The 25,787-nt window shown below is 41.8% G+C and overlaps 2 protein-coding genes across 2 annotated transcripts; one reads left to right on the forward strand and one right to left on the reverse strand.

Moving 5' to 3' along the window:
• Window positions 1-105: 105 nt before the first annotated feature.
• On the forward strand, window positions 106-20,949 carry LOC128947072 (scaffold attachment factor B1-like). Its single transcript, XM_054291182.1, has 21 exons — window positions 106-426; window positions 1,713-1,800; window positions 2,712-2,776; window positions 2,861-3,067; window positions 5,050-5,109; window positions 5,701-5,728; window positions 6,627-7,131; window positions 7,563-7,612; window positions 10,489-10,589; window positions 12,672-12,821; window positions 12,917-12,993; window positions 13,872-14,011; window positions 14,361-14,452; window positions 14,808-14,914; window positions 15,953-16,246; window positions 17,562-17,699; window positions 18,158-18,200; window positions 19,093-19,214; window positions 20,072-20,184; window positions 20,297-20,348; window positions 20,585-20,949. The coding sequence occupies exons 1-21, from the start codon at window positions 238-240 to the stop codon at window positions 20,712-20,714; spliced, it is 2,751 nt and encodes a 916-aa protein (XP_054147157.1). The 5' UTR covers window positions 106-237; the 3' UTR covers window positions 20,715-20,949.
• A 1,899-nt stretch (window positions 20,950-22,848) lies between these two features.
• On the reverse strand, window positions 22,849-25,578 carry MICOS13 (mitochondrial contact site and cristae organizing system subunit 13). Its single transcript, XM_054291225.1, has 4 exons — window positions 25,513-25,578; window positions 24,271-24,427; window positions 23,497-23,548; window positions 22,849-23,043 (listed from the first exon to the last, which is right to left on the reverse strand). The coding sequence occupies exons 1-4, from the start codon at window positions 25,539-25,541 to the stop codon at window positions 22,946-22,948; spliced, it is 336 nt and encodes a 111-aa protein (XP_054147200.1). The 5' UTR covers window positions 25,542-25,578; the 3' UTR covers window positions 22,849-22,945.
• Window positions 25,579-25,787: the final 209 nt, after the last annotated feature.

Below are 25,787 nucleotides of genomic sequence, written 5' to 3' on the forward strand. Positions count from 1 at the left end.
ACTCGGGAGCTGTCCTTGGACGCGGGCGACGCCTTTTGCGCCTGCGCGGGGCGATTCTCCCGCCAGGCCCCGCCCGCTCAGTCCCGCCCGCGCATGCGCACAGCGCGCTTTGTTTCCCCCTCCCCTCGGCGCGTCTCGCTCCCCACCATTTTGTGCCGTGATCGCCAGGTTCGCTGCTGGGTTGTGCCGTGTTCTCCTGCGCGTTCGGGCTCGAGGCCAAATATCGAAGGGGCCTTGATGGCGGAGAGTCAATCAGCGGCCGGACTGGGGGATTTCACATCCCTTGGTGGGGCCGCGGCTTTTGGCTCGGAACCTGAAACCCGGCGGCTGAGTGAGCTGCGAGTCATCGACCTGCGGGCTGAGCTCAAGCGGCGTAACCTGGACAGCGGCGGCAACAAGAGCGTCCTCATGGAGCGGCTCAGGAAGGTGAGGGCGAAGCGCGGCGGGGGAAGCGGGGGGGGAGAGCGGCGTGCGGCCATCCGGGTCCTTTGTCTGTGGCGCTCTCCGCGCGTGCGCAGTCGGGCCCGGGACCCTGAGGGGAGCGGGACTAGCGCTGAGGGCTGAGGGGAGCGGGACTGGCGCTGAGGGCTGAGGGGGAAGCGGGATCAGCGCTGAGGGCTGAGGGGGAAGCGGGATCAGCGCTGAGGGCTGAGGGGAGCGCGGTTCCGCTGCTGCTGCGGGCACCCGCGGGCTGTTGTTGGCCTGTCCCCTTTGCTGCCTCCGCTGCCTTTGCGCTGTTTTGTGGCACCGCTCTGTGGTGTGGGCGCCTGTTCCTCCATCGCGCGGCTCGGGTTGCGCTGGGTACAATGTGAGATGGCCTCGGCCTGCCCGTCACCGCCTGACCCCGGTGTCCGCGCGTCCTTCCCCGCTTTACTCTCCGGTTCCCCCGACACACACACACGGGCCTCTTCCCCGTCCCCCTCCTCGTGTTTCTCCATGCCGTTCGTAGAATTGGTAAGCTGGGAAGGGATCGCAGTGGGCCATCTCCTTCAGCAGAGTTTTGTACTAGAACCCATGGTACAGGATTTCATCCTGAGTATGTCCCAGTGAGAGAGACTCCACACCCTCCCTGGGCAATCTATTCCAGTGCATGCTTACTTGCACTGAAAGAATTTTATGCTCCTATTGAGGTAGAACTTTCTGTGCATCAGTTTCTGCCCTGATGCTTGGCACCGCTACATTTGACCCTGTTCCATCTCTCTGACCTCTCTGGAATGTGTTCCCACAGACTTCCATGAGGCCAGAACAGCACGGTTAGTCTTGGCCCTTTTATGGGTTCTAATAAGCGTGCATATTAAAAAAAAACTCATTTTCCTGAGCTCCTGTGATAGTCTCTCCCAGTTTTATACTGTTAATGTGTTTATCTGCAGAGCAGGGAGCTTTGCTCCCCAGCTCTAGCTTGATTTGCCTGTGGGGATGTGTTGCTCCCTATTATTTAGTATTATTTAGTATTTCTGACAGGTGATACAGCTGCCTGGCTGTATGGCCTGAGCTAGGGAGGGACACCAATATTTCTCTCTGAAAAATCCTAAAAAATGCAGTTGTGGTTAAACCCTAGCAGGAAGCCAAGCACCACATAACTGTGTTATCAGCACAAACTCCAACCACAGCCCCCTGTCAGCTGCTGTGGAGAGAATTAACTACCCCATCCAAAGCCAGTAAAAATGCACAGCAGCAAATCATACTGGATATCATCCTGCTGTCTCCAACAGGCCATTGAGGAGGAAGGAGGAGACCCTGATGAAATTCCCGTGGCCTCAGAGCTGACCACAAAGAGAATGCCAAAAAGAACTAGCAAAGGTACAGTGTGTGGACGCTTGCACTTCCACTGTTTCATGGTGCTAGAACTTGGCATACAAACTTGTTTTCTCCTGTTGAATTAGTTTATTTGAAAAAAAAACCTGCTTTTTACCTTGTGGAAAATGGTAACACTCTTGCATTAATGAGCAATCACAACTTTAAACCTGTGTCTTATTAGGAAGTTTTGAAACTCAAAGCTGAAACTGTAAATTGCAGGTGTTGCTTTATTTGTGACCATGAGTAGAATTGTGTCAAGTACAGAACAAGCAGCTGCAGCATAAGCTCCATGGAAAGCCTCTATAATTTGTAAACTTTAATTATATTTAACTACATCTTGCTTCAAAATATTAAATGTTGTACATGCCATTTTACACATGGCTTACTTGAGTTGCTGATAACTTGTTCTTAAAATATTTTGTGATGAGAAACAGATTATTAAGCTGCTTTTTTTAAGACAGAGAGGCTAAAAATAGAAAAAGAGCTGTTGTGTTTGAATAGCAGTACGAGATGGAGCTGCCAGATGTGCATAAATGTGATTTGTATGTCCAAGATCTTGAAAGTGAACACTTAATTCTTAAATCCTTTTAATTAAGGGAGGTGTTTTCATAACAATCTTAAGGTGTTGCTTTTAAATGGATTACCCAGAGGCTGTTGTGTCTTTTTAGGTATTGAAGTGTTGTGCAATGAGACTGTAGCTTTAGAAAAATACTGTAGCATTTAAAAAAAAATACTGCTGGTAGTTCATGCTGTTTGCTTTTATGGGGTGGCAAGGGGGCCTCAGTTACATCCACACAGACCCAGACTTTGAATCAGCCTTTTCAAGGATTACTTTTTGTAACAGATAATTCACCAAAGCTTAAACATAGTACAAAATGTAGTGCTACATCTCACTGCAGTGCTACTGTTTGTAGGAAGAAAGCCAGAAGAAGAAGGTGTGGAAGACAATGGTCTAGAAGAAAACTCCAGAGATGGGCAGGTAAGTGAAATGATGATTGCAGTTACTAAGAATGTGCATTGTGTGACCTGCAATAAACACACATTTACCCTTTTCTCTCTGTAGGAGGATATTGAAGCAAATCTGGACACCTTGCAGGACATTGACATGATGGATATCAGTGTGTTAGATGAAGCTGAAATAGATAACAGCAGTGCTGTGGACTGTGGGGAAGATTACAGTCCTGACAATATTCTGGATTCCCTGTCTGATAACAAAGATAATGTGGAAGCAGAAATGAAAGAGCTTCCTGATCAGCTGACAGAAAATGAGGTGAGTGAGGTCTTTGTAATTTTTCAGAAGACATTTGGTAGAGATATGGGCACATAAAGAAGGGATTTCTGTCCAGTAGAATACAGGACATGAATGTGGTCTGGATTCTATTCCCCATTCACAGCTCTCAAGACCTACTCTTACAAATGGTAAATATTCTTGAGGCTTGAAATGTTCTCAGTAGACAAATCACCATCTTCCTTACCTTGCAGCTTTGCTTGCTGTGAAAGGAGCCTGGAATTGAAAATGCTGTTTTAGTTTCTGTATTCCCTCTTCTGTCTGTATGTTATATGTCTTAAAGTGTATATTTGCATACACCTAGGCATTTATATATATGGGGAGAGAGAAATTTTAACTCAGGTAATTTGGATATTTTTTCTGCAGAAATAATGCTCTGGTTTAAAGAAGCTGTGGTGTGCTGTTTTCTCATAGAGAGTGATAAAAGAAGGACTTCCTGTGTTGCCCTGTTCTGACATTGTCAGGCTTTTATTTGGTTTTGAGAGAGTTTGCAATGTCATTTGCAGACAGCATAGGATTATCCATGTGTCACATTCAGTCCCCGGATATTATCCTTCTTGGATCCTTGTGGATTTGTTTTAATTTATTTTAGGTTGTTCACTCATTAAACAACATATTCTTTCTTTGGAGTCTGCATATCTGCTTCAACTTCGTATCATTTACCTTCTGTCACCTGAAAAGGGAGATTTTCTCCAAGCCTTTGTGTTTGATTGGTCTGTCAGTGCCACAGGAAAGCCAGGACCCACAAAATCAGCATCCTGTTCTGGGCACCCCTCACTGGGAGTGCCCTGGAGCAGAGAGTGGTTCCAGTGCCCTGGGGAGGGTGACACAGTCCCAGACCCCTGTCCCAGCTCTCCTCAGCTGAATCTGTTACTCACTGCAGGTACTGGTGGTGCCCTGAAGGACTCACACTGATCCCTTTATGGAATAACAGCATTAATTTAATAGAAAATCACAACAGGTTAAGGTTCCAGGATTGCTGGTGGTGGTATCTGCCTGCAAAACAGCCCCCCCATATTAACCAGCTTTAATTCCTACCAGAAGCTGGCTGGAGTTCATCATTCATCACACTTAGAGTACAATTCTTACCCACCAGACATCCCTAAATGGGAAAAGACAAGTTCAGACTGTGGCAGTGGAGCCTTCCTTAACTTCTCCCCACTTTTAACTCACTTTTATACTATTTTTACATTCAGGTGGAGCTTGTGTGACTCTGATTTTACATCAGTGAGGGTGGTCATGCCTTGGAGGTGGGTGACACCAGTGTGGCATCTGAGGTGACCCTTGGCACAGAGCTGGGTCAACAACAAGAAATCTTCTGTCTTTTCCTTTGGTTGAAAGCTGCTCTGTGGCTTAGCAGCTGCAATTTACCACTGAGTCCCCCCTAGCAGGGATTTCAGCGCCCCAACAGACCAAACAAACACAAAGGCTTGGAGAGAATCTCCCCTTTCATGGGACTGAACACAGTGGCAACAGCATCCCCTTCACCTGAAATCAATTTTGTGATGTTCTGTAAACTAACTTCATGTAATGGATGAGTTTTGGTTGCATCTTACCCTCAGCTCTTTAAAGAAAAAAGATTTTTGGGGTATGTTTTCGTTTTGGAAGAGTGTAAACCTAAGTCATCTTAATTTCTAACTTTTTTTCATTTAGAAATTAAAGTTAAAAAGTGGGAAAGTGAAAAAAAAAACATGTTCAGTAACCACAGAAATGTGAGATAAGACTCTAAGAATAACTTTGAAATAGACAATGTCTTGTTGAAATTAAAATGAAAAGTAATTGGAGAAAGATATTTAAATATCAGGTATGTTCACACATTGCTCCTCATTTCTGGGTCACACTCTGAAGTAGCAATTGAGATTAAAATATTTCTGCTTTTCTTGAAAGGGAAAATTAAGTACAGGTGTATTCTCCTTAAGCTGCTTTTGGTAAGAAATACTTTCATTCCTTTCTTACTCTTTTAGGAAGATTATGATGAGATTGAAAACAATTTAGAAGCCTCTTCAGATTTAATTGAAATGAAGGTAAACTGAAAATGTAGCTCTATTTCATAGCTGTATGTTGTAGTATTAATGTTTACTGAGTTCTCATACTGCAAAAAACCAAAATTGACCATAATGAAAATGAAATTGTACCAGAATCCAAGTCCTTGCTCAGCACAGTGTGTGAATTGAGGGTGCCCTGTGGTTTTTTCCCTACTTTTCAGTCAGCTCTCAAGATTTCCTTCACTTTATGGCAGATAAAAAGGGGCTTGTGCTGCTGATTTCTTCTTTCTCCCACAATTATTTGAAGTAGTAGCTGGGTTTGTTTCTTACTCTGTAGTTGGAGTTGTAGTATACAAAGGTACTTTATTGGTCTTTTATGATTCAGATTTATTTGGGAGAATGCAGTTATGGCTGATATTTTGATTTGGCTTTAATGTGCCAGAAAAGAAAATATAAAATACTCCGTATATAAAATATTCCTTTCCAGTGGATGGTGAGAAAAAGAGCTAAATGTGATAGATGAATTTGTTTACTTTTCAATTTTGGGATCGAGTAGGGAGTTGTTATTACTCTGTGTTAGAAAAGGCATTTTGTAAAATCCTCATTCTGTGGTCTTTTTTTCCTAAACAGAAAATGGAGAAGCTACACTTGGAGCCAGGTACTGTTAAAGAAAAACATATTCCTGTCTTTTCAACTAATACTTTTTAAACCATTAACTATTAAAAAACCCAAGCAAACAAACATAATTTGCATTATTTTTATAATGGACAATCCAGATCGTGCAGGGTCATAGAGATTGGAAACCCAATCATATCCCCAGATCTGTGAAGTGATGCTTGAAATACTTCCAGTGAAATGAAATGGTTTAAAAACCTGTTAAACTACATAAGTGGATTTAGAGAAGTTTAATCACAGTTATAAAAGCTAAATATTCTACTTGTAAACAGATCTTGTGATATTGCACACACCTTAACTCTGTTACTATGTAGAGAGCAGTGAAAGCAGTAAAAAGATATTGTAGGGCATTAAAGTTTAAAGATTAGTTACTGGATACAGAAGAAAGAAGAGAGTTTCTTCATGGAAATTTCATACAGATACTTTTCCCTTTCTGGACTGCAAACACACTCATGCACCATAAGAAGATGCCCAGTTCTCATGTTGGACTGTCTGCTAAAAGAATTTCACAGAAATTTAAAAATTGAACTCTCAGTGCCTTGATACGTTCAGTTAAGCATCTCGGACTCTGGAAGCTAACTAGAGAAGAAACAGAGCTGAACGATTTGCTGAAGAATATGAAGGCTGAGCCTGAAGTTTTTTGTTAAATCTGTGGGGGCATTTTTCTTGGCTGTTGAGGTGCTAGGGCTGATTTGGCAGGGTGTGAGAGAGCAGTTAGCGTGGTAGGCGTAACACTGTGTACACTAGGGTTTTCCAATCTCTGTGTAGCTTAGCAGTTCTCTTGGTGTTAGTGTGGCAGCCATGCCAGTTCCACATTTGTGATTTGCTGTATTTCCCTGGTGATTAAATCTTGTGCCATTCTATTCCTGTTAAATCCGTAGAAAATGAGAAAATACTCGACATTTTGGGGGAAACTTGTAAATCTGAGCTACTTAACGAAGAACAACCTCCCGAAGCGGAGCGGCCGCGTGCGCAGGAAGCCAGTAACGCGGGGCCAGGCAAGAGGCTGGCTGAGGAAGAGGACGCTCTCGCTGCCGCTCAGCTGGAGGAAGATGCTTTAGCTTTGGACAGCAAATCGGCCCAAGCTTTGGCAAGGAAGGAAGCAAAGCGTTTAGTGGTAGCAAAAGGGGAGACAAGTGAACAGAGCCCCGAGGAAGAGGCCCCGGACTCTGAAGGTGTAGTGGTAGAGACCCTAAGCGATCAGAGTAGCAAACGCTCCCAAGGCCTGGAAGCCTCTAGTGGGGAGGCAGCGGAGAAAGGCGCAGGTGCCGAAGCCAGAGATAGCAAAGAAGATGGCAAGAGAGCAGAAGACAAAGCTAATTCAGAGGAATCTTCCCCTGCCACTAAAGAGTCCTCAGCCAGTGAGGGCGGTGATCAGAAAAAGAGGTTTGTTTTTTCTCCGTTCTAGACCAGATGCTATCTTTTATCATTGGTCCTTAAGTGATGCGAATAAGCTGTTTCCTTCAATTGGCCTCCGAGACTGATGAAATTGTAGCCTATTCCTAAAGGTCTCTTTTATTTCTCCATGTGCAGATATTTTTTATTTTTTTTAAACGCAGTGGGTTTGATTTCTTGTCCTTCATCAACCTTCAAAGGTTGTTTTCCCAAATTAGTCTTATTTGTAATCATCTTCTTAATGTAAGTCTGTTTAAGAATCTGACTTCGTTATTTCTTGTCAGATTTCTTAAATCCAGTATACAAAGGTGTGTTTTCGTTTGCAACATATTTTCTGGTAGGTATTTAATTTTAGCTTTTTTCATAGTTTATATTTAGTCACTTTTCTTTCTGACTTGAATAATGTGGTGTTTTGTCTTTAGCCCTGTTGAGGAGGACAGAGATACAAAGATAATCTCAAAAGATGAGAAAGGTATGTTTGTTTTTAAATGTAAAATTTCAGTGATTGCTTTGATGGCTGTTTGTCTTGGATGGGTTATTTCAGTAACGATTGTAGTCTATGCAGCTGTTAAATAACATAAATTCACCTCTTTCTGCATTTTTTAGTAATGTCTAAATAAGTATTTTCCTTTTATGCATTCTTTCAGGACATGTGCATTGCACTGTTGTGTTTGTAGCTTGATTTTTAAAGGTCAATGTTAATACATGGCAATTATGGTTATTTGACACTGGAGATGCCCACTAACAGCTGTTAGGAACCTTTTGCAATTGTTTGCTTTACTATACACTTGGAATTCTTCTTCCCATTTTCTGTTTTGCTGAAGTAATTTGAGATCCAGTATTCACATTTAAATGCCACAAATATTACAGCTTAATGTTGCCTTGAAATTATATTGATTTTATTAAACTTCTGTCCACACAGATCCTATCTATGGTGCAAATGGGCATCATAAACAAGAAGAATTTATTTTAATCAGTGACAGATTCCTTCATACTTCTTGCTTTTAATAACCAAGCAGCTGAGTCTTTGCAGCACTGTTCTCTTACGTGCTGCTGGCAGGACTTCAGCACTTTAAAATATGGAAGTTCCAGCAATTCCTATAAAAATCAAGAAGCTCATTGTGAGGAGGAATTGGATTGGTTTTAATTGGGTTTTACAACCCAGACTCACCTCCCTGTCAGCTGCTTTTTCCAGGGTCCTGGGTTATACCTGTTTGCACAAGCTGCTGGCCCTCCCTTGTTAGGGTCAATTTACCTCTTGTTTCCAGTCTGTAATCTCAAGTTCTCTTATTTCAGAATATTTCAAGGAGTTTTCAGTGCATGCTGTCCTTTACCTGAGGACTTGAGTGCATTATTTTTGTGGACTGAAAAAATTCTTCCTTGAGTTTGCTTTCAGAGCAGCCTTCAGGAATTTGGGTGTCTGAAACCCTCTTGCTCCTGCATTCCTGTGTGCTCCACAATATTTGTTTTATTCATGTTCTGGCTTGGTGAACAGCAGTGAGAGGGAACTGCTTGAGTGTAACATTCTCTGCATGCAGAACAAAGTGACTGAGCCAGAAGGAACCTAAAATAGTATGTACAAGTCAGGTGTGACTCATACATTGCTATTTGCCCACTTGTATGAGAGGGTTTAATTTAGAATGAAGAGTTTTCCATATTCCATGCAAGAATTCTGAAAACTGTCTTGTCAACAAGAGTGCTGAAAAATAAATTTATGAGCTCACCCTGCTGGGTTTGGCTGTTGATGGATGCACATCTGAAAGATTTCTCCAGTGTTGATGGTTCACTCCCAATACCTGCATTGTTCTTGGTTCAAAGTTAAATATTTTCAAATCTCAGTATTTCTTTGTTTTAAAAGTGCAGAACCATTGCAGGAGCACTTTTTAAAGTCTTGTGGGAGGGCAAAACCTGACATGAAGACTGATCAATTCTTAATCAAAAAGAACATTAACATAGTTTTAAAAATCTTTTAAAAATGCATTGGTAAAATAGCAGAAAAAAAGAAAAATGAGCACTTTCTTCAGGATTCTGGTGCCAGAGTAACTACAGACAGTAATTTTTAAATTGTAGAAATGTGTGGAGTAAAAGCATCAAAGCCTTTGGCTCAGCTTTTTAAAATACCAGCACAGTGCATCTCCCATGTGTTCGTGTGCATGCACTTCTGAGATAAATGATGGCACAAGTGTGCTCACCTTTATACAAAAAAACCACCTCTTTTTGGGTGTTTTTGTAAGAGATTGATACAAATCACTGCATTCTTCCCTAGGAAACCTGTTTAAATATTAATTTAATTAATAAATATAAATTTATTCTTAATATAAATTTAATATTAACTGTGTTCTCAGTTACTTGTGCTAGTGACTGAAATTATCAGGTTGTAGAAGATGGAAAGGCACCCAAATAAAATAACATTTTGGAAAGGTTCTGGGAAAAATGACTTCTGTAAAATTCCATTTATCACCAAAAAAACCCCAAAACAGAAATATAGAAGCAGGGAGTTGGATTAAAACCCTTTCACTGAGGCCTTGGAGCTGCCCAGACTGACAGAAGGACAGGACAGACATTTCAGAGGAGACTGGGAACAGAATCCTTGTGTGAGTGCTTCATGCAAACACTGAACCTTGGGCTGCAGTTCACTCTTTAATCACTTCATGGTGGGTGTTCAGACTTGGCAAGTTCATCAGCATTAATTAAATCACCTTTGTAGCTGAGCTGCAGAATTGGCCAGGGGTGTTCTGGAATTCTTGCATGGTTTAAGCAGGCCAGGTCTGATTTCCTAAATTCCTAGGCCAGGTCTTTCCTAAGGTCAGACTGAATCCCAGCTGAGGATCTGTGTGGGCAGAAAGAGAAATTTCCTTGATTTCTTGGTGGTGACTGTTTTTCCTTGAGAGGAATTCTGCATCAGCATTCCCTTGGAGTTAAGATAAAAATGAGATAAGATAAAAATGAGTTAATATAAAAAGATATGAGCACATGTGGGGTGCAGACACAGTTCCCACAACTCCTCTGTGTTCTGTAAATTGCTTGGATTTATCCTGGCATGTTTTTAAGGGCCTCATTAATTCAGAGGTGCCCTAATCCAGTTGCTTTCTTGAAGAATGATATAAAATATTTCTATATCAAAACTCATAGTTCCACCCAAATTTTTGCACTTGTACTGCTCCTTACCTTCAGCAAAGCAAACCATGGGAGGAGAATATCACACAATGCATTTCTTGCTCTGTGATTTTAAAAAATTAAAAATTTGTGATCCTGCTCTGTTTTAATTCACGTAACAATTCAAGTAATTAATCCAAATAATTAGGATTTGGGGTATGTTTTGGTTTTTCTGTTTGTTTTCCCACCTAGGTCGCAGTGCTAGCAGTTCTGGTAGAAACTTTTGGGTGAGTGGATTGGCTTCCACCACCAGAGCTACAGATCTGAAGAATCTGTTTAGCAAATATGGGAAGGTAAGGGGTTCTTTTTGTTGGTTTGTTTTTCTTTTGGTGTGTGGTTTGTTTGCACAAGTTTATTTGAAACTGTTAATAAAACTTCTAAAACTCTCATCACTGAAAATACCCATGAAAAGATTCCAATTAGCAAAAATACTGTGGGATATCAAGGAAAAATACACATTGAATGACTGGAGGTTTTTTATTCTGTTGCCCAGAATATATAAAAATAAATATAAAATTCCATTTGAAATAGTCAGTAACTATACACACACTTCTGTGCTGCAGTGTGGTATTCTCACCTGAAAATTCACAGGCAACTGAATTAAATGCTTATTAAAGATTTCCTTAGGACTAAGTAAATATGCAGTAAATGTTGAGACAGAATTACTGGGGAATATCTTAGAAATTGTCTTAGTAACTTAAATTTTAATTTATCAAGAGTTGGCAGTTCCTTTGAAAAACACTTGTGTGGGTAGTTTGGGATATGGGGACTTGTTTGGTTTTGCAGTTGCTGTTAAGGACAGACAAAATGTCAATGTCAGCTGGAAAATGGAAAGAGTTCAATAAAAAGCTGATATCAAAGCCATGAATGAGGATTTTTGTCAGAACTGAAGCCTATTTACACATAACTACCAGCAGATTGTAATAAAAGCAAATTGTGTGTGCTGGCAATCAACCATTGGATGTTTTAGTGGTGAAAATACTCTGGAACTTAAATATGGTAAGGTACAAATATTGATTAATTGTAGCACAACTTACAAATAGGTACAAAAATTGATTGATTGTAGCACAGCTTGGAGTTTAAAAGTCATGGGACTGATAAAACCTTTTAATGCTCCTGGTAATGCAATACTTACATTGCTTAGAATTCCATCTGGTAACCTGAATTGTTGGTCATGGAGATGTGCCACAAAACTTTAAATTTAAGTAAAATCTAAACAACAGCCAACCTGGCATTTGGCTCTGATAGATGTCATGGTACCATTGAGTCATTTAAATAAAATATTGTTATTTTCTTCAGGGTGTTAACAGAGGCAGATCTTCCTGGAAGTAGATGTACTTGTGCAATAAAGCAAATGCTCAGAAGTAGGTTCTTTATTCAGCTGTACATTAAAACATCTCTCCTAAAATATGATTGATTTCTGTATTACAAAGTGAGCTGTACTGAATATCTGAGCATGTATAAACACCATTTGTGTGATTTTTCAAGCTTTAGTTTTTGGGGAAACTTCATGTTTTTTCAAGATTGCAGATAACATTGTTGATCTGCCTCAGCAGAAACACATAAACATTTTTTGGAGGGACGGTGGCACTTAGCAGCTGAGCACTAATGTGGAAATTGCTTTAAAATTTGTATTGGTATTTACTATTTTATACTAAAGCAAAATGATGTAAAGTTTAGATGCCTTTTAAATAAATTTTATCGTCACTTGTCACAAATTTTATTGACAATTTTATTGTCTTTCTCTGGAAAAGAATCCAATCTTTAGCTCTCACCTCTTGGTTCAGCTTTTGTAGCATTCCAGTGGTAACAGAAGCATGGTTGTCTCCAAGCATTGCATCCTTGTTAATCAGAATCAAAATCAGAATCTCAAAACCAGAACTTTCCTGCCTGGTAGTGGCCAGGAGTTAAAAAAGCAGAAGTGGAGTTTGCAGTTGGTGCTGTTTAACCTTAAGGAATTGTCCCAGGGAGAGTAATTCCAATTTTTTTCGGCACTTAGCAGCTGAGCATTAATGTGGAAATCTGCTTTAAAATATGTATTGATATTTACTGTTTTATACTAAAGCAATGTGATGTTGTTAATGCAAGGTTAGATGCCTTTTAAAACAAATTTATTGTCAGCTAGGAGGTCTTTCCCTGGAAAAGAATTCAATTTTAGCTCCCACCTCTTGCTTCAGCTTTCGTAGCATTCCATCAGTAACAGAAGCATGGTTGGCTCCAAGCATTGCACCTTTGTATTTGTTAATCTCTCAAAACCAGAACTTTCCTGCCTAGTAGTGGCCAGGAATTAAAAAAGCAGAAGTGAAGCTTGCAATTGGTGCTGTTTAACCTTGGGGATCTGTCTCAGGGAGAATAATTCCATTTTTTTTGGGAAGGTGGTGGGGGCCAAGGTGGTGACCAACGCTCGCAGCCCCGGCGCTCGCTGCTACGGCTTTGTCACCATGTCCACAGCTGAGGAGGCCACCAAGTGCATCACCCACCTGCACAAGACGGAGCTGCATGGCAAGATCATTTCTGTGGAAAAAGTGAGTACTGGGCCTCAGAGATGCTGAATTTCCAGCAGATTGTGCAAATGATCGAGGCCACATTCTCAGCTGATGATGTGCAAAATAAATTTCAGGCAAAAAATGAACCCGCTGGGAAGAAGACAAGTGAAAAAAAAGAGAGTGAAGCAAAGAGAGAAACAGTCAGTGAGAGGTACTGTGTTAAAAATTCTCCTACCAAAGGTGTTTTGCTGTGCTTCAGTCTGTGTTGATGTCAGAGAAAAGTTAAATTACAGTAAGAATTTCTGTGGCAAAAATTGAAAAAAGGAGTACAGCTTTTACTACAAGACAGACTTGAGTTGATGTTCAGTGCCTAAATTAAAATGTTCCTATTGTGTGCTTTAAAGTAGGCATTGGAAGGTTGCATTTTCAAGCACACCTTTAAATTTTAATTTTAATTTTTAATTTAGCCATATTTGAGGTTTAGTAATGATTGTGGGGCTTTCATGTCTTAAATCTGTAGGAAAGATGTGACAATTTTGATCTGTGTATCACTGTTTCCTCATTACCTCTTGTCTCATTGGAATAGGGTTTCCTCCAGGTCCCAAACAGTTAAAACAGAATTGTCTAAGATCTGTTCCAGATCATGTTCCTCTTGAGCACTTTGCTCTTCCTCTCTAACATTGCTGAAAGAGGCACTAAGAGTGAATTAAACATTGAGAACTTTGCCTTCTTGAGGCATAACTTCTGTTAAATGCTACTTGCTGAGAGTTTTTTGCTATTATTTCACCCAGTTGCCTGACAAAAATGGTTCATTGTCATGTTGTGTAAGAAACTCTTTGGGTATTAGCACAAAGTGGTGTGAATTTGTCTTCATGCTTCCATTGAGATCCTGAATCCTTGGCAAGTTTGTTGACTACTTGGATGGTCTGAATATCTTGTTTTATGGTGCAGGAAGTTGTGGAAGGAAATATTTGGAAATCTAATTATGATTGTTATCACATCAGAGTTCTACTTTGTTGCTGGCATTTCCCTTGAATTTTTTTTCTCTTAGTCGGTATTAATCTAATCTGTATCAATATCTATCCACAGACCTGGTGGTGCTAAAAGAGATGAGAAATCTGACCAAAAAGATGATTCTAAAAAAACAGAAGATAAAGATGAAAAGGAAAAAAAAGATAAAGATGACCAGAAGTCTGGTTCATCAGATCAGTCTAAAACTATTAAATCAGGTAATTGGGTAATTTGGTTTTTTAACTATTCAGATCAGCCTAAAACTATTAAATCAGGTAATTGGGTTTTTTATACAAATATGTTGATGTAGGAATATTTAATTGTAGGTAGTTCTTTCTAAAGATACTGGGATTGTTTCAGATACTTGGGTGGAAATCCAGAATGAATAAAGGGAAGGGGAAATGTTTGACATTGTGCAATCCATAAAAGAGGTGCCTGGATTAGGTGGAGTGAAAATACTGATTTTGAAGAGAGTTAAATGCCAATTTTCACATTTTAGAGAGCATGGTGTAGCAATGAGTGGTGTAGGTCATATAATTTGTTTCTTTCTACTTCTGATTTATTTAGGAAGTAAAGGAACAGAGAGAACAGTAGTCATGGATAAATCCAAAGGAGAACCTGTCATTAGTGTGAAAACCTCCACTACATCAAAGGACAGAGTAAGTGATGCTTCTGCATGGAAAACATTTTCCTAAAAAACAGATCCTGAATCCTGCCAGGCTCTGTATAACCCACACTTGTCTTGCCAGTTTGTCCAATTAGAGTTTCTATAAAATGGTTTTAATTAATAAAATCCCTCTCATTTGGCTGGTACAGCACTCAAATCCTGCCAAACAAATGGGGCAAGGTATCATTGTATTAATATATGGTGTCTGTAATGATAAAAAATAACAACTTTTGGAAAAAAACCGGAACCAAGCTTTGAGATGTGAACTGTACAAATGGAAACAGAGCTCAGAGGATTGTTTGTGGTGGTTTTCCTTTAATAAATTAAAGTTTCTCTTTTAAATACAGAGTGTTAAGAGCCAGGACCGCAAATCAGAGAGCAGAGAGAGACAAGGGATTGTCCCCTTTGACAAAATCAAAGCACAGAGGAAAATGAGGGAGGCAGAGCAGCGCCGGTAAGAGCAGCACTGACATTGTGTGGGGTTTTATCCCTAAAATAGATACAATTTTCATTTCTAATCAAATAAAACAGAGAAAAATGCCTTCAGTTTCTTTTCCCCACTTGTAATTTTGTTATATTTTTATGGGTACCTATTGAAATTCATTTAGGTATTTAATTATTTTTGATAGGGCTTTTTTTTTGTTTTCATATTTTTAATAGGTTTCATAATGTTTAAAGGTGATAATTGCCATCCTTCAAATTCCTTGCTAGAAGTGTGACCTGGATTCCATGTTTTCCACACATTACAAAACTTCTGTTTCTCACCTAAAAGTAGTCAGATTGAGCAGGAGGAAAATGTTTTTTTATTGAGGAGGAAAAAGTTTTTCCCTCCTAGTTAAATTCCTGAGCTTTAGTGGAGTCATTATCCACCACACCATCTGCCTTTCTTCACAAAAATAAAATATTCTTCACAGATACTTTATTTCAATATAAGAAATTAACTGTGAGCATTTGAATTCAGACTTTTGTGACCATATAGAAATATTTGTGAGCATTTGGATTCAGATTCTCTTGATCCATAGAAGTATTTGTGGGCATTGGGGTTCAGATTCTCCTGACCATATAGGAATACTTGTGAGCATTTGGGTTCAGATTCTCCTGATCCTATAGGAGTGTTTGTGTGCATTTAGATTCAGATTCTCCTAACCCTATAGAAGTCTTTGTGGGCATTTGGATTCAGATTCTCCTGATCATATAGAAATATTTGTGAGCATTTGGATTCAGATTCTCCTGGTCCCATAGCAGTATTTTTGGGTATTTGAATTCAGATTCTCCTGACCATACAGAGTATTTCCTCCTGGGGATGGGTTTTGTAGGAGTCATTTGATCAGTCTCTAAATAAATTTGTGTACATTGTATCTTCCCTCCACGTGTGTTAATTTCAAGGGGATGATGCAAGTTTGCAGCCACTGTAATTTTAATTTTTAGCACTCTTTTGACTTCCTTTCTTTGCTGAAGCATTGCCTGTGTCACTTCTGTCTCTGCTCCACAGCACCCGCGAGCGCCGGGAGCGGCAGCAGCACCTCCAGACCATCCGCGAGCGCGAGGAGAGGGAGAGGCTGGAGATCGCTCGGGAGAGGCTGGAGATCGAACGGCAGCGCCTGGAGCGGGAGCGGATGGAGAGGGAGAGGCTGGAGAGGGAGAGGATGCACATCGAGCACGAGAGGAGACGGGAGCAGGACCGGATCCAGCGCGAGAGGGAGGAGCTGCGGCGGCAGCACGAGCAGCTGCGCTACGAGCAGGAGCGGAGATCCGCCATGAGGAGACCCTATGACATAGATGGCAGGTGAATGTTCTGGTCTGAGTGCCACTGAGTCCCTCTGAGTGCTGCTGAGTCCCTCTGAGTGCCACTGAGGGAACCCCAGCCTGCCCCAAGACAGTGAACAGCAGGGGAGACACTCTCTCATGCCCCCAAGGGTACCAAAGGCAGCCAGGCTGATCACCTGCAGCACAGGAGACACTGGAAAAACGGAGAAGATGAAGGGGTCAACTCTTAGCAGGGTTAATCCAAGGTTTATTCCAGGAGCTCTGGAGGAGCCCCTACACCTCAGGGCTCTCCTGCTGAGAGCCCAGGAAGATATGCCAAGGTTACATTTAAAGGGAGGTGGAAACCTAAAGTAGATAACATTTTATTAACCCTAAGGGATGGATACTGGGAAATGGACATTTAGGTCAGTTTATGGGGGTTGACCCCTGGCCTCTGGCTGATCACTCAACATCCTGGACTGAAAGTTCTAGATGGAGGGGATGGGATGCTGAGTGATTGATACAGAGCCAGGGTGGGGATTTGGGGATGATCTCAGCAAAGGAAAGGGATTACACAGGTAAAGGGAGGGGGTACAATCTGTGGTAAACCATTTGGGAAAAATACGGGGATACAAAACCAAAACTATTACAAAGTATAACAACACACTACAACAGGTAAAACCACCAAATCCTCATGATGCCAGTGGGAAATGTCACTGCCTGGTTCTGTCTCATCTGCATAGACTGGAAAAAGCCATACAAGTGCTCTCAGCAGTTGTTGTTGCATTGAGATGGTTGTGTTTAATAGCCCAGGTTTTTCAGTACCCTTTTGAACTTAATTTCCCTTCTTTTGGTTTGGAAGGAGGAACAATATCAAAAGGCATTTATTGAATATCAAAGATACCCTTGTGGCAGGGAGAAATGACACATCTGACTCCATTGATATCAGAAGGCTAATTAATTACTTTATTATACTATATTTCACTACATCTAGACTGAATCTGCACAAGCACTCAACTCCACTCAACTGATCAGAATCTTGTGACTGTCAGCCAACAGTCCCAATGTTTTGGTCCCATGCAGACCAATGGATTCAATTGGTCAATGAATCCAAACACACCAAAATCCAATTACCAATTCCCTTCAGGTAAACTCTCTTGTGAGAGAGAATTCCACTTCTGCACAACAAGAGGAGCAACAATTGAGATAAGAATTGTTTTTTCTTTCTCTGAGGTTCCTCGCTGCGATTCCCAAAAAATATCCTTGGGAAGTTGTGCCTTGCTTTTCTCTGTGAAGAGAAATGCAGCCACAGGCATTTATTCTGTGGGCTGAAATGAGTCTGTTCTTTGTTTCAGGAGGGATGATCCATACTGGCCAGAGGCAAAACGAATGGCCATGAATGACAGGTACCACTCAGACTTCAGCCGCCAGGATCGCTTCCATGACTTCGATCACAGGGACCGTGGCCGTTACCAGGAGCACTCAATAGACAGGTTGGTGTCTCACCTCTGCTGCCTGACAGCAAAATACAAATATGTATTTCATGTCACATTTTGCTTTTATACTCAGTTTGCATTTTATTTTTCAAATGGTTGTGGAATTTCTCTTCTAAACCTTGACAAGGTCTGTACTGTGTCATGAGTTAAAGCTTCTCCCAGGCTTGGTCAGAGTTTTTTTCCAATCTGTTTCACACATTCATAGGATTCTGAAAAATAATATTGTAGGCACCTAGAATTTTAACAAGAATGTTTTGGTTTATACATTAGGACTAACTCTGTTTCCCAGGAATCCAAAATGTGGCACATTTTCCATATGTGCTGTTTATGCCTTTTGTGGATAATATGGCACAATGTGAGAGCAGGATTTTTCATCTGTGTTGTTAAATAAATGGATTTTTATAAACTGCTGTGTGTTTTACTATCACAGTCTGATTCTAATTGTTTGTTTCTAGGAGAGATGGATCCAGAACAATTATGGGAGATCGGGATGGACAAGTGAGTTGCTTTATAGAGCTACAGAAATATCTTTGCATCTTATAACCTGGTTTTCTATAGTGAAAGCATAGAAAGCCTTATAGAGCTATAGAAATATCTTTCCTGGTTTTCTATAGTGTGTGTGTGTCAAATTACATTTCAGTAGTTGAGAATTACATTATATCTACCAAAATATGTTGGAATAATCAGATTGTTTTCAATAAGATTAAATTAAATTTGAAGATTTGTTTCTTGTAAAATATATAGTTATTCTGATAGAAATCAAAGCAAGTGAGTTGTGTCAAAATACACTATTCCAAAAGATTGCTTAGAAGAGGCAAAGGTACAAAGTACAAATTCACTCTGTGGGGTTACATGGTTATAACTGAATTGTAGAGATGTTTGTGGTTGAGGGCTGGGGGAAGGACTTTCAGGGCTCATTCAAGCAGTGACAGGTAAATTTTATGGAGTCATAGAATCCTCAGTGGCCTTTACTGTGAGGTTTGGAGGGACCTGGGTAGGCTGGAGAGTTGGGCTGATGGGAATATCCTCAAGGTCAAGAGCAGGAAATGCAAAGTCCTGGGCTGATCTTACCAATGTGCATCAATAACTGATGGGAGGGAGGATGTGGGTAAGATGTAATGAGGTGCCACCCAGTGGTGCCCACTGAAAAAACAAGGGTCAGTGAGCACAAACTGGAACACAGTTCCATCTGAAGAGGATTCCAATCCCCTTTAACTGGGAGCACTGTAACAGGCTGCATGGAGAGCCTGTGATATCTCTTGCTGGGGAGATCCTCAAAACTCCCTGGGAAAGCCTGAGCAGCTGTCAGGAGGTCCCTCCCCTCCCAGATGAGGGTGAGATGGAGCAGTTGCAGCTGTGAGCAGGTGTGTGACAGCTCTGTCCCTTCCAGCACTACCCAGACGAGCGCCACGGAGGCCCCGAGCGGCACTCGCGGGACTCGCGGGAGAGCTGGGGCAGCTACGGCTCCGACAGGAGGATGAGTGAGAGCAGAGGGATCCCCCCACAGTCACGGTTAGTGCTGCCAGCACCTCTTCAAAGCTCTTCTCCTACACCTAAGGAGCGTTCTCACATGTCAAAGTTTTTGGAAGATGTTATTTTTTTTTCCAGCTTTCACCAAAGGTGTGTTGGGTGGACTGCAGATATTTGATGCCTTGTGCATCAAAACATGCACTCGCCTGATCTTTTTAATAACTTCACATCTTAAAGTCATAATGCTTGCCATTAATTTTTGTCATGGTGTTTGCAGGGGTCTTAGGATGAGGGAAGAGATGAGGATCTGACTCCATGTTTCAGAAGGCTTGATTTATTATTTTATGATATATATTAAAACTATACTGAAAGAAGAAAGGATTTCATCAGAAGGCTGGCTAAGAATAGAATAGAATCAGAAAGAATGATAACAAAGGTTTGTGGCTCGGACAGAGAGTCCAAGCCAGCTGACTGTGATTGGCCATTAATTAGAAACAAGCACATGAGACCAATCACAGATGCACCTGTTGCATTCCACAGCAGCAGATAGTCATTGTTTACATTTTGTTCCTGAGGCCTCTCAGCTTCTCAGGAGAAAAAATCCTAAGGAAAGGATTTTTCATAAAATGTGTCTGTGACAAATTTTAACTAGCATTCCTATCAAAGCTTGCTAATTTCAGGATAGTGGTTCTCCCCCAATATCTTTTTTATTCATCATCTTAGTTGGTTCGAGCAGAAGAATTTTTCTGAGATTTTACTTAACAGATAGCAGTATAAATATAAGATTCACATGAGCCTTGGTAAGACATTTGAGTAAGTTTGTGACTTGGATTCAAATATAAAAACTGTTCCATGTGCTGTGGCTCGTGTGACAAGATGGGAATTTCATTTGTTCACAGGGATGGCCGTGACTGGGGAGATCACAGTCGGAAGTTTGAGGGGCACCAAGATCGTTCCTGGCAGAGCAGCGTGGATGGAGGGATGATAGGACGGGATCATGAGAGATGGCAAGGTATGGCTCTGCACAGCTCCTTAGCTGTGCTGTGTGAAAAAGGAAATTCAGACATTATCCTTGAAGTAAAACTCTTGCTGTGGATATAAAGGGATTGTTTGAACTTTTTCAGGTGGCGGTAGAGGCAGACCTGGCCATGTGATGCATCGTGGAGGCATGTCAGGGTAAGAACTTTAAAAGGAGCAAAGTGTTTGTTTTCCTGTCAAGGGACATTTCTTCTATTTAAATTAGCAAAAGAAACATTTTATGGGAGTACCAGTTACGTAATTTGTTACTTAAATATCAATGAATAATTAAATATCCCCATGGTTTTTATGTAGTGTGTTTTATGGAAGAGTGAAAACAGAACAGCCTGAGTGTACCAGCATGAGAATACTGAAATGTCTGAATCCCTTTGCAGGCGTGGCAGTTTCATGCAGGGTGGCAATCAGAGTCAGATCATGCACGGAGGAGGAATGCAGGGAGAAGGATTTGCTGGCCAGGAAAGGGCAAACAGACCCAACGATCCTCGGTTCAACCGTCGCTACTGACTGGGTTTGGTTTTTAATGCAAGGTGGCAAGTGAAACAAATCTGTTACCCCAGGGTTACCATTAATTGTAACTTATGGGCGACTGTAAGTGTAATTTTTTTTAAGCTGCTGCCATATTATGTCACTCAATCCAATGTGAACTCATTTGTTTTGTAAGGTGTTGTTCATATCCCATTTAAAAATGTTTGTTAATGAAGCATTCCATTTTCCATAAATAAACGCCAGTTTACAGTTACTTGCTTTGTTTCAGCAGTTCCTGTCAAACAGATTTCTTCAGCTTAACATTGTTTCAAAGATGAAGTGCCAAAATGCCTTAGAGGTGTCCCTTTGCACTCCCAGAAATAGTGAAATATTGTGTTTTACCACAGCTGTCAGTTACCAACCCAGGAGAGAACGTTTGTGGATCACAGCTGCAAAGTTTGATGCCCTGCCACTGCAGAATTGCCACAGGAGCTTGTAGGGCAAGGGGTGAAGAATTCTTTTCATCTGGTGTCATGTGCAATATAATGTCTGAAAAAGGAGTTAAATTCTGTGATAGCAGCACAGCTTCTGTCAGAGACAGCCCAGAGGTGTTTTTATTTAGCTTCTGATAGATCAGGGTAGTCCAAAGCTCCACCAGTCTTATAATTTCACCTAGCAGTCCATCATTTTCTTAGAAGCAGCCACTGGCTGTGCTTTGGCATAATTTTGTGTTGAGGAACTGACATGATCAAGATTGGTGCAAATGATCTGTTGCTTTGTCATATCCACGTTGTAATTCCTCTTTGTGCAGACATCTCTGGAGCAACATGACCTTAGCCTTACCCTAAAATGGCTTTCATGATGCTAAGAGGAAAAATAATGCTGTAACTTTCATTTGTAGGGTCACTGGGGTTTTTCCATCTTTAGAGAAGGGGTTCTTTATGAGTTGCATGAAGATTTTTTTTCATTCATCAATGGAAAAAGCACAATGATAAAGCTTTGGAGAGCAAACATCAAAGAATTGGTACAGAAGATCCTGAAAAGTGTGGAGAACTCAAGTTCTGAGCATAGAGGAGGTGCAGTATTCTGTTTGTACATGCTTTGCTCCAAGTGGTTCCATTTGGTTTGTAGCAAAGCCAGAGAGAGGAAAACTCTCCTGATAAATGTCAGGATTTCTTTAGAGAAGGGGGAACAGACCTGGAACCAAAGCTGTGCTGCTTCAGGAGCAGTGGACATTGCAAATTTAGAGAAGAACTGGGGCATTAATAGAGGTTATCTGGGTTTTGGGGTGCTGTGAAGCATCTGGCACCTGCAGGACACAACTCCAGAGTTTACTGAGCTTGAAGCATCTGCACCATCAGGTTTAAGAGCTGCTGATGGACCCATCCTTCAGGAATTAACATAACCACTTTTTAAAGACATTTGCATCTCAGCCAAATCCTCTGAAATCTCTGGGCAGTTAGCTTCATCATTTATCTATTTGTTAAAAAAGGAAACAAAACTGCAAATCCTTCTTCATCCTCATGTTCTATATTTGCTTCCTGATTTGAGTAAGGACTCATCCTGCTGTTCCCTGTTCTGCAGCTGTGTTTTGGCACATTCTAAATTACAACAATCCTATCAAAGAGGGTTAAAAACACAGAATCAATTTGTAACTTTATTTTACAAGTGGTGTCCTCCTTATATTTGCCTGTGAAAAGTGACAGGAGCACCTCAATAACATGTTCCACCTTTTGCACCTACTTTATATTGCAGGAAAAAGCAAAACCTGTGACTGAAAAGTGACCTTGTGAAAGTTTGCATGCACATTAAAATGAAAATGTGCACAGTCTGCCAAGTGGGGCATGGTGCAAGCTAACAAAATGTTTAATGCAGATAAACTTTGCTCAGTTATGTATAATCCTCCCAGACCACCTTTTACAGCATCTTTTACTGTTACCTTGGATTTTTAAAATTTTTTTGAACTCTGGTTGGCTTGGTTTGAATTAGATTGCTTTTATCTTCAAGATTCATTCAGCTTCAGAACAATTATTTTATTTCCAAGCTTTAGAACAGAAGCTGTTCTCAGCACTTCATCACAACTATCTGTGATTCCTGAAGCCTTGGATCAGTGCTAAGACACAAAGCAGGCTAAAAATTCCACTCTGCAGGCTAAAACCAACCCAAATACAAATGAAAGTTCCACCAAAGTCTTTTATTGTAGCCCTTACACGGCTGAGCTGCCCTCCAGAGGTGGAGATGGAGAGAATCCTGAGCTCTGGAGAACGTGTTCATTTCATGAGATCCTTCACATATTTCCAGCCTTCCACTGTGTACTCACAGGCCCTGCTGGGAGCTGCAGACAAGGCACCCATGACTGTGTGCACCCCTGCAAGCAAAGCAGAGAAAAATTACCCCAAAATCATCATCCAAGCCAAATTTCCCCATTTCCAACAGATCTCTTTAAGCCCTGAGCATTTGTGACACAGAAATTCCAACCTCAGGGTCTGTACATGAGCTAAGACAATTACAGGACTGAGCTCAGCTCTTTGTTTAATTCCTGTTTTATTTCTGGCCTTGCCACAGACTCCATGGGTGATGCTGGACATGTCACAGTTATTTGTGGATTGTGTTTCCCCACAATTACATGAAGATTCTTTCCTGCACCATAAAACCTATATATTACTATTTATAGGTATTTATAACCCAGTATAGGTATTAATTACTTGGTATTTATAGGTATGGCCTTCAAACAAAAATGTCTAAAATTCTAATAACAATGGGAATGCTCATCCCTTCTGAAAAACTGAGCTCAGACTCAGTTAGTGAGCAGTTATTTTACCTTTATTCCAGGAAGCAGAGAGGGAAAAGTCAATTTTTGGAGTGGCTGGGAGCTGGAAAGAAAGAGAACAAAATATCAGCACTTGAGTGGTTTCACTGGGAATTCACATCACCTTGGCAAAGCCTCTTGATCTCAGATCTCAAAAATAAGGTGCCATAAGCCCCAAAAGGGACCAGACATGATGTTTAAAGTCCGGGTTTTGCTTTTTTCTGCAATATAAAGTAGGTGCAAAAAGTACAACATATTATTTAGGTGCTCCTGAAAAACCATCTCAATGGCTGTCTCTGTTAGTTTGTAATATGAAAATTTTTCTCAAACTTTAAGCAAAGGTTTCTTATTTTCTGAGGATTTTTAAAACTAAGAACAACTCACAGAGGAGGGGTCTCTTCAAGCAATTTAAATTCAACTTGAACTTTTAGCAATGTTAAAAATTGGGAGGATAACATTTTCATTGTTTTCCTTAAAAACAACTAGGATCCTTCAGAAGAAAACTGCACAGTGAATTACCTCCCAGAGCATGTTTGCAGTCCTTCCCTTGACCCTCTGCTTACCCCTCTCCTTTGAAATAACATCTGTGAGCAATACCTCTGCCCCAAATTTAGCATTTTATTCGCCTTCCATTTCAATCCTCTTCAAAATATTTGCCATGTGGAACCCAGTTTTAGCAGTAAAACTCCTGCCAGCCTCACTGGAATCAGAATATCAGCCCCATATTTTCTCTTCCTGATTCAGAGGAGGTGTTTGTGTTGCAGGGATCACCTGAGCAGCCCTCACCTCCCAGCCCAGGTAATCTGTCCACTCTTGGATAGCTGGAGGCAGCGTTTCTTGAGCTTTTTTCAGGGCTTCAGCACCTTCAATGCCACTGCCCAGCAGCCCCTGGTCATATGCCACATACACAGCAGCTCCAGCCAGGCCTCCTTTGACCAGAAACCTGAAAGAATTGAAAGCACAACAGTTCAGTTCCTGTTCTGACCATCAGTGCATCTCTCTCAGTGGTTGGGACTGCCTCATGTGTTACTGTAAGTAAAAATCAGCAGAAAAATACCTTCCTATGTTCCTTGCCTTTCCAGGACAGCTATTTCCTGTCAGCCCCTTCAAACTACACCTTATTCACATTTTATCAGTGATGGTTTTCAATATAAAAATGAGAAAGTGTTCCTCAAGAGCATGTGACACTTTTTAAAGCCTGAGAATCACTGGTATATTCCTCTGCTAAAAGCAACTCAAGGATTCTGCAGTAAGCAAGCCATCCATGTTAATTCTTCCTTATAAATCTGATATTTATCTGATAAATCTGACAGACACCAATATCTTGTTAAGCTCATTACAGCCCAGTGAACTCCTGACCACGGCTTTTAAAGTTTCCCTGCATGATGTGCAGTCACCAGTTTTACAGCCGTGATGGCAACCTACAAAAGGGAAGATGGGAAGAGAATATTTGGCATTTATTGACATTTTTATTATAAATCAGAGATCTGAGGTAAGCGATTTTCCCAGACTCACAGAGAGGTATTTTCCCTTTAAGAAAACAGCAAGAGCTGTACAAGGGGACAACCCAAGACAGCGGTACTGCAGTAATAGGACATAGGACAGATACAAGAGAGCTGAGAAGAGAGAACCAATTTTTTAAGTCATGTATTCACATGCATTTTGGAAAAAAGCGATTTCTCTGCTGAAATGCCCGGCTGGCCCCCAAGGATACCCTTCTCCCCTGCCTGGCTGTGGGTGTACGGGAGCTCCGAGCCACTCCCGGCTTTGTTACGTGTCCGTGCCCGCAGAGAGCGGCGGGGCCCTCCCGGCCGGTGCAGAAGGGGAGCCGCGGGGGCAGGCGAGGCCAAGGGCGCGGAGCGAGGCGAGCAGAGCCGCGGGACGGGGAGGCCGCGGGCCTGGGGACGGGCCGGGGATAGCCCGGACACTGAGCACTGAGGGGCGGGCAGGGAGTACCGAGGGGAAAGCGCCGTGCGGAGGGTGCGGGAGGGCCGGGCCGGGAGGGCGGGCAGGGCGTGCGGGACTCACTTGGCAGCGGGCAGCAGCCGGGCGGCCATGGCGGCGGCGGGGCCGGAACCGTCACGTGCGCGCGAGGCCCCGCCCGCGGCGCCGGCGTGAGGGGCGTGAGGGACAGGAGGGGCGTGAGGGGCTCGAGAGGGACGGGCAGGGTAGAACAGAACAGAGCAGAGCAGGGCCGGGCAGGGCTTGAGGGCTTGAGGGAGCCGGGCAGGGCCGGGCCGGGCAGGGTGTGAGGGGCGTGAGGGGGCCAGGCAGGGCTTGAAGGGGACGGCGGGGCTGAGGGC

This window comes from Melozone crissalis, unplaced genomic scaffold (assembly GCF_028551555.1).
Source record: "Melozone crissalis strain CALT ecotype California unplaced genomic scaffold, PUWL_Pcris_2 ptg000088l_1, whole genome shotgun sequence".
NCBI lineage: Eukaryota > Metazoa > Chordata > Aves > Passeriformes > Passerellidae > Melozone > Melozone crissalis.